Source organism: Myotis brandtii, unplaced genomic scaffold (assembly GCF_000412655.1).
Source record: "Myotis brandtii unplaced genomic scaffold, ASM41265v1 scaffold421, whole genome shotgun sequence".
Taxonomy (NCBI): Eukaryota; Metazoa; Chordata; class Mammalia; order Chiroptera; family Vespertilionidae; genus Myotis; species Myotis brandtii.
In genome coordinates, this window is record NW_005366140.1 from 2146138 (window position 1) to 2158808 (window position 12671).

The window sequence follows — 12671 nt, forward strand, 5'->3', positions numbered from 1 at the left end:
TCTAAAATGCATAATTCGGTGGCATTTAGCACATTCACTGTGTTGTGCAACAGGCGCCTCTATCTAGTTCCAGAACATTTCATCACCCCAAAGAATACCCCGTCCCCAGGAGCTTTTGGGGGTGCTCCCTCCCCCAGCCCCTGACAACCACTCATCTTCCTGTCTGTGGATTTGCCTGTTCTGGTCATTTCATCCAATGGAATCACACATGTGGGCTTTCGTGTCCGGCTTCTGTCACTCAGGGCCGTGGTTTCGAGGTTCACCCATGTTGTAGCATGAATCTTCTCCACGGACATTTGGCGTCTTTGTTGACAGTGGGGAGAAAGTGTGAAACACTGAGACCCCCAGGGGCCCAGAACAGACACAGAAGAAAGACTAATCTGAGTCTAGAAGCGAGGAGACTCTTCGGAGCAGAGACCCCGGGTGCCCCGAGGCTGGAGTTTGGGAAATGGGAAGGTGAGCATTTTGGGGGGCTGCGTGTACAGCAAGCACCTCTTAATTTGTTGGGAGAGCGACCTCAGACATCCAAGGACACTGGGCTCCATTCAGCTCCTGAGTCCCAGAGGTTGTCCAGAGAGGGCGAGAGACCCGGCCAAGGACACAGAGCCCAGGCCGCCCAGGGGACGAGCACTTGGGGCCCAGCTTGGGTCTGGGGCCAGCAGAACAGAGACCCAGACCAGGGACCCTGGGTCTGACTTGCCCCAAAAGTGGGTTGTGTGGCGGCATGAGGCCACGACCACCCCTGAGCTGACTTCCTGGGTTTCTCTTTCATTTTGACTCGGCCGGGAGGGGCCATGACACCTAACTTTTTTTTTTTTTAACCTTTTTACTTTTCTTTCATGCTCGGCTTCAAAGTGTTCTGGGGTGAGGGCAGGGCCGTTGGGGTCTCACTGGCAGCGCAAAAGCTCTCCGGAGGCCACAGGCCCCTGCGCGGACCCGATGGGGTGGCCAGTGGCCAGGCTGGTCCCTCTCCTCCTCCTCTTGCTCCCCTGGCCGTGTGGTGAGTTGCCCCTGCTTGTCCTGCTGGGGGGCGTGTGTGCGGAGGGCCAAGGACCTGGGTTCCAGGGCTGGCTTTGCGTCTCTGTGCCTTTCTTTCTCTGTTATGTGGGTGATTGGTGATCACGGCTTTTGGGGTCAGGCTTGGGCATCTCCCCTTTCAGCCTTGATTGTGTCTTATGTAGATTGGGCTGATGTTTGAGTCTTCCCCACCTCCCATAGTTCAGTGAGAAATGGCCAAGGAAGGGATAATGAGCAAGTGTGTATATGATAGACATACCTACCATGGTGTTATGTGGAATCGGTGGGGAGGGGCCCGGCCTCCTGTGGATGGCTGGGTTTGGACTCCTTTTTCTGTTTTGTTATATATTTTTATTGATTTCAGAGAGGAAGAGAGAAGGAGAGAAATAGAAACATCAGTGATGAGAGGGAATCATTGATCGGTTGCCTCCTGCATGCCCCACACTGGGGATCGAGCCTACCAGGCATGTGCCCTGACCAGGAATTGAACTGTGATCTCCTGGTTCACAGGTCAGTGCTCAATCACGGAGCCACGCCAGCCAGGCTGGGTTTGCTCTGCTATTCCAGCTGTGTGACCTTGGGCAACATTTTCCTCTCTGTGCCTCAGTTTCCCTCTCTGTACACTGGAGATTAGCAAGGTTTCAGGGCTTCCGGGTGTCAGACAGGAGAGCCACGCCAGCCAGGCTGGGTTTGCTCCGCTATTCCAGCTCTGCTATTGCTGCTGTGTGACCTTGGAGAACATTTTGCCTCTCTGTGCCTCAGTTTCCCTCTCTGTACACTGGCGATTAGCAAGGTTTCAGGGCTTCCGGGTGTCAGACAGGGCTGAAGACCAGGGGACGCTGGATTGCTTTGGAGGAGCAGCCTGAGAGATTGAGGGGTGGATGGGTGGGTAGGGAGATGGATGGATGGATGGGTGGGTAGGGAGATGGATGGATGGATGGGTGGGTAGGGAGATGGATGGATGGATGGGTGGGTAGGGAGATGGATGGATGGATGGGTGGGTAGGGAGATGGATGGATGGATGGGTGGGTAGGGAGATGGATGGATGGATGGGTGGGTAGGGAGATGGATGGATGGATGGGTGGGTAGGGAGATGGATGGATGGATGGGTGGGTAGGGAGATGGATGGATGGATGGGTGGGTGGATGGATGGATGGATGGATGGATGGATGGATGGATGGATGGATGGATGGATGGATGGATGGATGGATGGATGGATGGATGGATGGATGGATGGATGGATGGATGGATGGATGGATGGATGGATGGATGGATGGATGGATGGATGGATGGATGGATGGATGGATGGATGGATGGATGGATGGATGGATGGATGGATGGATGGATGGATGGATGGATGGATGGATGGATGGATGGATGGATGGATGGATGGATGGATGGATGGATGGATGGATGGATGGATGGATGGATGGATGGATGGATGGATGGATGGATGGATGGATGGATGGATGGATGGATGGATGGATGGATGGATGGATGGATGGATGGATGGATGGATGGATGGATGGATGGATGGATGGATGGATGGATGGATGGATGGATGGATGGATGGATGGATGGATGGATGGATGGATGGATGGATGGATGGATGGATGGATGGATGGATGGATGGATGGATGGATGGATGGATGGATGGATGGATGGATGGATGGATGGATGGATGGATGGATGGATGGATGGGTGGGGAGTTGGATGGATGGATCCATGCATGGATGGGTGGATGGGTGAATAGAGGAATAGATGGATGGGTAGATGGGTGGATAGAGGAATAGATGGATGGGTGGACAAGTGGGTGGATGGGTGCATAGATGGAAAAGCAGGTAAGGGGGTGGATGGCCACTTGGCCACCCCTGGGCTGAGCCCCGCTCCCCAAGCAGTGAAAGGCTGGGATGGTCATTATCTCTTCATTGTCTTTACAGCTGAAGCCTGTGGTACCAGCAGGTGCCGTTTTCAGGACCCGCCGTATCAGAACACAGACTCAGGTGGGACAGCTTCCCATCGGGGTCGTGCTGGGCTTCTGACTGACAGGTCCCTAGCAGCCCTTCCCTCGGCTCCCCCTGCCCAGCCAGAGACTCGGGCCCATCCGGGGCCTCGGGAGCTCCTGCCTGCAGCCTGCCAGCTTGTCCTCACCAAGCTTCGGTGTCCTGGAGCAGTCACCCTCTCTGGGCCCCGTCTCCTCCCTAGCAGGGTCGCAGGGTCGCAGGGTCGCAGGGCTGGTGTCTGCCTCGGTTCAGATGGATCAGCATGTGGGGCAGAGTATCTGTTAAATATTTTGAATTTTTAATCCCCTCCCGGGCAGGCACTGCTGGAATATTTAGGCTGGCAATGCACCCCCACTAAGGTTCTGCCACCCATTCTTTTGTTCAAGAGATATTTATGGAGCACACACTATGTGCTCACACAGTCCTAGACATGAAGGAATCAGCTGCTAGCCCAGTGGCCCTCCTAGGGTCACAGCCTCATGCGGGAGGTAGACAGCAGGTCCACAAATGCATGTTCTGCCTGCAATGACATGCGCAGAGCTGGCTGAGGGGTGGAGGGGGACGGGGCTGCTTCCAGTTGGCTGGTTGCGGGGGAGGTGACACTGAAGGAAAAACTGGAATGTCAAGATCTGGGGGAAGACACGGCATGTGCAAAGGCCCTGCGGTGGGAGCGAGCCTGGTGTGTTTGAGGGCCCATGAGGAGGCTGGTGTGGCTGGAGCAGGGGGAGCAGGGGAGATGGCAGCAGACAGGGGTGAAAGCACAGGAGGGTGCTGGGAGCTCGCTGTTCAGACTGTGGAGGCACCGGATTTCATAAATGTCACCAAGACTCATCTTGAGACTCCTCCCCTACTCTGGTCTGTTCTCAAACCTCCAGGATTTCCTCCAGGCTCAGCCGCAGGCCCCAGAGCCCTGAGCTGCTACCGGACGTTTGGCGCCTGTTACGAATGCTCCTGGGAGTATGAGGGTCCCGCGGCTGGAGTCAGCCACTTCCTGAGGGGCTGGTGAGGACCCCTTCCCAGACCCCAAGCCCTCAGCCACATCCTGCTCCGGGTCCTGACCAGGTGCTCCTGCCCTCAGATGTGTGACCGCAGCCCAGGGCTGGTGCCCCCTCCTGGGCCTCAGTTTCTCCTGTGAGCAGGAGGGTGGGGAGCTCTGTGTTGTGAGGGGCAGCCCGGGTGGGCACCCAAATTGGGCAGCAGTCAGGGTCTCTCTAGTCCTTTTTTCATCCTCACCCTCTCACTCATTTGTTTGTTCATCCGTCCATTCACCCATCAATTCATTTCCTCCTTCTCTTTGCAAAGCTCATGTTGGGAGACCTGGGGTCCCACAAGCCCCTCGATCCCAGGCTGATCTCCGAGGAGCCCAGGCTTGGGAGGGGGAGTCAGAGGAGAAGAGAAGGAGGCAGGGGTGTGACGCACGCTGCCTGCTGGGCTGAGACGGGGCCGGGATCCACCAGGACCCCAGCTCAGCACCAACACCCTCCTCCCCGCAGCCTCAGGCCCGGCCACTGCTGCTACTTCTCTGCGGGCTCGGCCACCAAGCTGCAGTTCTCCGAACAGGATGGGGTACCCGTGCTCGACAACGTCACTCTCTGGGTGGAGTCCTGGGCCGCCAACCGGACAGAGAAGTCGCCCGAGGTCACCTTGATCCTATACCGCTCTGGTCAGCACCGCTCTCCTCCTCCTCTTCATGGCGCCCTTTCCTCACACAGAGATGCCTCTGGTCCCCAAGCCTAGACCTGGGGGAGGGGTGTTCTGGGGCCCTGGGAAAGGGCTTGAAAATCCCAGCCACTTACACATCTAACACTGTTTCGTGACTTGGCAGAGCCTGTCATGGCTCCTTGACTCTGACCCTGACCCTAACCCTAACCCTGACCCTAACCCTGACCCTGACCTTGACCCTGACCCTGACCCTGACCCTAACCCTGACCCTAACCCTGACCCTAACCCTGACCCTATTGTTGGACACTCAGGTTGCTTTGGGTTTCTCCCTGACACTGTAATGGTGCCAGGATCCTGTTGGGTTTTTAAACTGTTGTGTGTTTTTTTTTTATGAGTCAACAACATACATTTATTTATTTAAAAAATATATATTTTTTTATTGATTTTAGAGAGGAAGGGAGAGGGAGAAACATCAGTGATGATAAGAAAAAAAAAGAAACATCAATGATGAGAGAGAATCATTGATCGTCCAGGAATCGAATGGTGACCTCCTGGTTCTTGGGTCAATGCTCAACCACTGAGCCACGCCAGCCAGGCAACAACATGCATTTATTTATGTATTTATTTATTAATATGTTTTTATTGATTTCAGAGAGGAAGAGAGAGAGGGAGAGAGATAGAAACATCAATGATGAGGGAGAATCATTGATTGATCCGGATCAAGTCCACAACCCAGTCATGTGCCCTTGACTGGAATTGAACCTGGGACCCTTCAGTCCCCAGGCTGATGCTCTATCCACTGAGCCACACCAGCCGGGCAACAACATGCATTTAGCATATAGTTGTGGAGCTGCCACTGTGTACCACCCTGAGCCATAGGGGCCATAGGCAAGGCCGACAGAAGTCGCAGCCTAGGGCTGGGACTAGAATGAGGCCAGCAAGGGCACCACCTTGGGTACACAACTTTAAGGGGGTGCCAAAAACCCTCGGTGGCTAATAGAAACAATGCTGTAACGCAATATTTTTAAAAATCAAAATTAATGTAAAAATCCATGACGAACAAAATATCAAAATTTTAGATAAAGACAGGATCCAACCCTGTATTTGTACAACCTTGCCCCTTGTACAACCTTCATGGAGCCCAGATTCAAGTGGGGGTGATGGATGAGGTGTGATCAACACACATGGTGAGATACTGCTGGGACGTCGAGGTGTTGCCTCCAGCTCAAGCCGAGTCCTGAAGGATAAGGGAATCCAGCAGGAAGAAAGGTTGGAAGTGTGTTCCAGGTGGAGACGTGTGCCACAGCAAGTGCAAAGGCCCTGGGGTAGAATCGGGCGTGACAAGATGCTGGATGTCTCTCTTTAGGTCAGGCTCCTTGAAGTGGGCCTAAAAAAATTAGTAAGATTTCCCTAATAGTCCTCCAGAAAACAGAATCAATTAATTACCCTCTCGTCAGCAATTGGCCATCTCACCACAGCTTTGTCAGCAATGGGTGTTAATATTTTAAAGATTTCTTCACTAACAGGATGCTGTGTATAAATGTTGCCTCCTTGACTCGTAGAATTCTAGGCTTAGGCTGCAAGGGTGCCCCTGATTCATGTTTGGGGGACTTGGCTGGCGACCCTGGGCTGGGCGAGGTGTGGGCAGATTTTCTGGAATTTTGGGGACCAACGGCTCCCACCAATGTCGGCTTCCCCTCCCCAACCTCCGCCTCGACTTCCAGTTAAATACGACCCGCCGCCAGAAGACATCCAAGTGTCACGCTCAGCAGGGCAGCTGCACTTGCAGTGGGAGACCCCCGCCCGCCAGGATGGCGCTGAGGTGCAGTTCCGGCGCCGGACGCCTGGCAGTCCGTGGAAGTTGGTGAGTTTGCTTCCCGGGTCAGGGGTGGGCACAGGCTCTTCCAGGGCACGTTCTCCCTTAAATCAGTGTCATCATCTCTACATCTGTTACCCCTCCCGCCGGGCCCCGATGCTCGCCCCATGTCTAGCCTCTGAGGTTTTTCTGGGGAGCAGCTCTGATGGTGACCGCCCTGTCCCCCCCCCCCCCCATGGCTCCCTAATGCCCCCGGGAGGTATCCTTGTCCCCAGCAGCCCCAGGGGCCCTCACTTGCCTCCGGCCTCCTCTGGCGCCCCGCCCCCCCCTCAAGGCCATCATTCTCTACTTACCCCTGGGTTTCCAGCCTCCGCACATGGACTTTCCTCCACTTGCTCGACCCCCTCTCCACATGAGCACGTGAATCCAGCCCCAGGGCCGCCTCTTCCAGGAACTGCTCTTCCACACATTCCTTCTTCTCTCTCGCCCTCATTTCCTTCTTTTTTTAAAAATTGAGCTATGCCTTGGCCGGTGTGGCTCAGTTGTTAGAATGCCATCCGTGCAGCCAAGGGTTGCGGGTTCGTTTCTCGGTCAGGGCACATACCCAGGTTGCAGGTTGGGTCCCCGTTCAGGCAGTATGTGTGACATTTCTCTCTCACAATGATATTTCTCTCTCCTCTCTCTCTCTCTCTCATCAATGAGAATTGAAAGAGAGAGAGAGAGAGAGAGAGAGAGAGAGAGAGAGAGAGAGAGAGAGAGAGAGAGAGAGAGAGAGAGAGAGAGAGAGAGATAAATGACATATAACATTGTATTAGTTTCAGGTGTATAACATAATGATTCAATATTTGTACATATTGCAGCATGACCACCACAATAAATCTAGTTAACTTCTGACACGATGCATAGTTACAGATTTTCTTTTTCTTGTGATGAGAACTTTTAAGGTCTGCTCTCCTAGCAACTTCCAAACATGCAATGCAGTATTGTCGGCTACAGTCACCACGCTGCACATTACATCTCCATGACGACTGGTCTCGTAACTGGAAGTCTGTATCTTTTGACCGTCTTCAACCATTGCTCCTACGCCCGCCCCCGATTCTCTGACAACCACTTATCTGTTCTCTGTATCCGTGAATTTGGTTTTCTATTTTGTGTTTTTTTAGGTTCCACATATAAGTGAGATCATATGGTTTTGTCTTTCTCTGTCTAATTTATCTCAGTACAATGCCCTCAAGTTTTGTCACAAATGACAAAGATTTCCTTATCTTTTATGGCTGATTAATACCCCATCGTAGGTACATATACCACTTTACTCATTCATCGATCGATAGACGTCTCGCTGTTCCCATGTCTTGGTTATTGTAAATGATGCTGCAATGAACACAGAGGTGCATGTCTTTTCGAGTTAGTGTTTTTGTTTCCTTCGGATGACTACCCAGAAGTGGAATTGCTGGATCGTCTGGTAGTTCTGTTTTTAATTCTTTGATGGACGTCCACACTATTTTCCATAGCGGCCGCATCAATTTACACGCCCATCAGCAGTGCACAGGGTCCCCCGATCTCCACATTCTCACCAGCATTTCTTATCTCTCGCCTCGTAACCGTGTTAACAGGTGTGATGTGCAAGGTGGCTTTGATTTGCATTTCCCTGATGGTTAGTGATGCTGAGCATATGTTCATGCACCTGCTGGCCATCTGTGTGTCTGCTTTGGACCTTCATTCATTCTTCAGCTTCTGTCTGTTCCCTGCTCTGTAGCCCCCCTGCCCCAGCCAGACAAGCCTGCCCTGCAGAAACCTCAGCCCAGACCCAGTCCCCAAGGAGCCCCAAGTCTGAGGGAGGCAGAGACCCCCCCAGCCTCTGAATTGTGGCCAGTCTCCTCCTCCCTCAGCCTGGGAGCATCCCGAGGGCAGGGGGTGGCCTCAGCTTCAGCCCCATCTTCCCTCCAAATGTTGTGTCCCTCCGAGCCTCCGTTTCCCCATCAGATGTCTAGGTTCGGATCCATCGGCAGCAGGTGACATGGGACCCTGGTGGGGAGGGACCTCGCTCTGTGTTTTATCTCCAGCTCCCTGAGCACACTCGGCGGCAGGCCGTCTCAGACCCCTTTGTGGGTGAGGAAATGGAGGCTCGGGTGGCAGGAACTTCTCAGGGTCCCCAGGGAGTGGGGGGCAGGCTGGGCAGGGCTCTTCTGATCCCCAACACAGCAGACAGGTAGGTTTTGCCTCCTAAAATATATATTTTTAGGAAATTATAAAATAAAATTTGTCTCCTAAAATAATTCTTTTAGAAATGTTTAAAATTGGAATCATCTTAGATTTTCAGAAAAGTTAAAAATAAATACAAAGAGCTCCCATAGAACCTTTGCCCAGCTTCCCTCCTTACATCCCTGGCGGCGACGCACAGGGCACATTACTGGATGCTACTCATTTCCTCAGGAATGTCTTCTTTTTGCTCTGGGATCCATCCCAGGGTTTCGTATTGTACTTAGTAAAATCATATTTTTAAGTAAGATGTTAATAATAAATGAATAATATTTTTACTGATAATATTAGAGCTAATATTTTTCAGCACCAAATTGTAAAACAATATATGAATATGGTCTTGTCCTAGGGCGACTGTGGACATCAGGATGATGCTGGCTTTGGTGAGAATAAGAATAGTAACAGCAACAGCTGCAGCAAATTATCATGAATCAAGCACCTCCTGTGTGCCAGACAAGTGCTAAATTCTTTGTATACCTGTTGGTCTGCCCTGTGGTTCTGTATTGGATTAGCTCCATTTTACAGGTGAGAAAACCAAGGCTGGGATGTGTGTGAGAAGCCATAGGCCAACGTCACATGACAAGGGGTGGCCTTGCCGGGACTCGAACCAGGGACGAGAAAGATGATCCTCGAGGCCCCAGGAAGGCAGGCCATGGCCTGTTCCTGCCATATCCTCAGGGCCCGGCACACGGTTGGCTCTTAGAAAGTGCATGTATACAATTGGCACCCAATAAGTGCATGCACACAGTTGGCACTCAATAAGTGCACAATGGCTAAGTGACCAGTGCCATGCCCACTGCACCCCCAAATGTGGGACAGCCCCTTGGTCTGATGTTGGATCTCTTTCCCCCAGAGTCCTGCCTCGGCCCGCTGGAGAGGAACGGGGCCCAGGAATTCCAGCTGAGGCGCCGGCAGCTCGGGCCAGGCGCCCTGCAAGGTCCCTGGAGCGGCTGGAGCAGCCCCGTGTGTGTCCCCCCTGGTGAGAGTGCCCAGAGCTACAGGAACAGGGGCGGGCGTGAGAAACATGGCAGCGGGTCTTAGAACTAAGGCAGCAAGTGTTAGAAACAAGATGACAGGTTTTTGAAATGAGGCAGCAGGAGAAATTAGTGAACATCATGAACAGGTGGCAGTGAGCGAGTTTCACTGTGTAAGTTGTGGTGAATCCATAATCCCAAAAGAAAACATTTATCAGCCTTCTTCTCCTTCCAGTTTGGTTGGCTGGTTTTGTCTTTTAAAGTCGCACGAGGAATAGACAGGTGCAGGGGCTGTGTCAGGAAGACATGTTCCCAAATAACACAGGAAGCTGGAGCCTGGGCAGCTTAGGAGAGGAGATGTGTGTGTGTGTGTGTGTGTGTGTGTGTGTGTGTGTGTGTGTGTGTCCATCTTTCCTCCCCCCCAACCCCCCCTCAGGGAGCAGGGAGGGAGGGAGGGATGGGGGTGACTGTCAACATTTGTCCCCAGCCCTGCCAGCCGGGGCCTCCTCCTTCCCAGTGGCCTATCTGCTGGGAAAGAACTCTAAGAATTGCTTTCTGGTTTTTATTTAAATTGGGGTAAAGAACACATAACATAAAACACACCATTTTACTCATCGCGCTACGTATATTCATGCTGTGGAACGTAGCTCTGTGTTTGCAGATTTGGAAACGGATTTGAGAACCTAGGCAATCCTGTGTTTCCTGGGAGGGGAGGGAGAGGGTTTGCAGGACGTTGTGAGGAAGGACAACCCTGCCTCCATGACTGTCTTACGTCTCCTGACAGAACAAGATCATCCTATGCTTCCTGGGAGGGGAGGGAAGGGGTTTGCAGGAGGTTGTGAGGAAGGACAACCCCTGCCTCCATGACTGTCTTACGTCTCCTGACAGAACCGCCCCCACAGCCCGAGGTGTGGCTCTCGGTGAAGCAGCTGGGCCCGGACGGGAGGAGGCCAGTGACCCTGCGCTGGCAGGTAATGAGGCTGTGTGGGCGGTGCCCAGGGAGGAGAAGAGCGACCGGCGGGGGTCGGGGGGTCGGTGCACAGGTGGGAGATGCAGGGAGACAAGCCGTGGAGGTGGCAGGGCCGGGGAGGAAGGTGGGGTTAACGCTGAAGGTATTGGGGAACCGTGGAAGGAGGGTAGTGAGCGGAGGAGGGCTATGGCTGGACTCAGGTTCACAGGCTCCCTCTGGTGGCCATCAGGGGAACAGATTGTGGGGGGCTCCAGTGGACACGGGAAGGCCAGGAAGGGGTCAATCGTGTTGGTCTGCGTGGGAGATGATTTCTTTTAAATCCCCCCCAAACAACCCTTGTATTACGGACAGTCTAACCAACCCCATTGTACAGAGAAGGAAACTAAGGCACCGAGGGAAATGTCTTACCTGCCCCGGCCGGTGTGGCTCGGTCCCATACACCGAAAGGTTGTGGGTTCGATTCCCGGTCAGGCCACATACCTAGGTTTTGGGTTCAATCCCCGGTTGGGGCGCATATGGGAGGCAATCGATTGATGCTTCTGTCTCACGTTGATGTTTCTCTCCCCCTTCCCCTCTCTCTAAAATCAGTAAACGTATCCTAGGGTAAGGATTAAAAATTTGGTTCTAATACCCTGAGTCAGGGGCAAAAGCATGACACATCTCACCATCACTGACTCAGCAGGTCCCCGGGGGGCATCACAACACGTCTACATGGGACTCCGTTGCTTCCCGGGTTTCCTCTCATTTGAATCCCTTTTCTCAGGAAAAATTTCCACGGTTGAGGTCACTGGGTCCAAGAATGGAAACTTCCTTCTCCTGGCTCTCAGTGGGTTTTTCCAAGTCACTCCCCCACAAAGCAAAAGCAAACAGACAGAACCAGCGTGCATGGGATGCGAACGCCTTGCTGGCATCGAGGTTTATTATTGTTAACACTTCGGCGTGTGTCACAGGCTGTGGCCATGGAGGAGGCTGTGCTCACGGGCTCTGCCCTGGTGCTGGCCCATGAGGACAATGAACGTGTTCAGATCCCCACACGCCGTCTCTCCCACTCCTGACAGCCGTCCCGGCTCCAGCTCCCCGAAGGCTGCCGTGGGCCCGAGTCTGGCGCTGAGGTGACCTACGACCTCCACCTGCACATGCTGTCCTGCCCGTGCAAGCCCCAGGCAGCCAAGACCCTGCGCCTGAAGAGAACGCTCAGCCTGTCGGGTGCTGCCTACAACCTGACCGTCGTCTCCCGGAATCGCTTTGGCCCCGGCCCCAGCCAGTCGTGGCACGTTCCTGCCCACACACCCCCAGGTGACTCCTCGGCTGGGAAGGGGGGGGGGTCCTTGGAGGGAGCACCTGCTCTGAGCCTCAGCTACACTAGGGTGAGGGGGATGAGGCACACACGCTTAAGGGGGTGTCTAACGTAGGGGTGTGTCCGAAGTCAGTAATCGAGATACAGAATGTTATAATGCAACATTTTAAAAAATTCTCACCGCAAACTATTTTTTTTGTTTGTTTATTTTTTATTGCACGCGCACGCGCCCGGCCAGCCGGACAGCCCACGCGCCAAACTGTCTGTTTTTGAAATCAAGTTTTAAGGGGACAAAGGCTGGGATCAGGATGTGGTGAATGAGTCAGGGTCAAGCAAGTACAGGTTGATTCTGTTTTCATTTAAAATCTTGATATTTTGTTCTATATATATACACATATATACATATATATACATACATATATACACTATATACATATAAATATATACATGTGTTTATATATAAAATTAAAAAAATCAAGATTTATATTGCCCTGGCTCAGTTGGAGTGTCATCCCACACACCAAAAGGCTGCAGGTTCGATTCCTGGTCAGGGCAAATACCTGGGTTGCAGGTTTGATCCCTGGGTGGGGCAGGAATCAACCAATGGATGTTTTTCTCTTACACTGATGTTCTCTCTCTCTCTCTCTCTCTCTCTCAAAAAAGAAGAGAAAAC

General features: G+C 52.8%; 1 protein-coding gene across 1 annotated transcript in view; it reads left to right on the forward strand.

The window, feature by feature from the left end:
- The first annotated feature begins 209 nt into the window (after positions 1-209).
- The window catches only part of IL12RB1 (interleukin 12 receptor, beta 1), a 20759-nt gene continuing 8297 nt past the window's right edge, over positions 210-12671 (forward strand). The window contains exons 1-9 of the mRNA XM_014545785.1: positions 210-456; positions 2958-3020; positions 3896-4022; positions 4514-4683; positions 6407-6546; positions 9107-9140; positions 9611-9736; positions 10620-10702; positions 11760-11997. Coding sequence (XP_014401271.1) covers positions 276-456; positions 2958-3020; positions 3896-4022; positions 4514-4683; positions 6407-6546; positions 9107-9140; positions 9611-9736; positions 10620-10702; positions 11760-11997 — 1162 coding nt within the window. The 5' untranslated portion in view covers positions 210-275. The remainder of the gene's footprint in view (positions 457-2957; positions 3021-3895; positions 4023-4513; positions 4684-6406; positions 6547-9106; positions 9141-9610; positions 9737-10619; positions 10703-11759; positions 11998-12671) is intronic.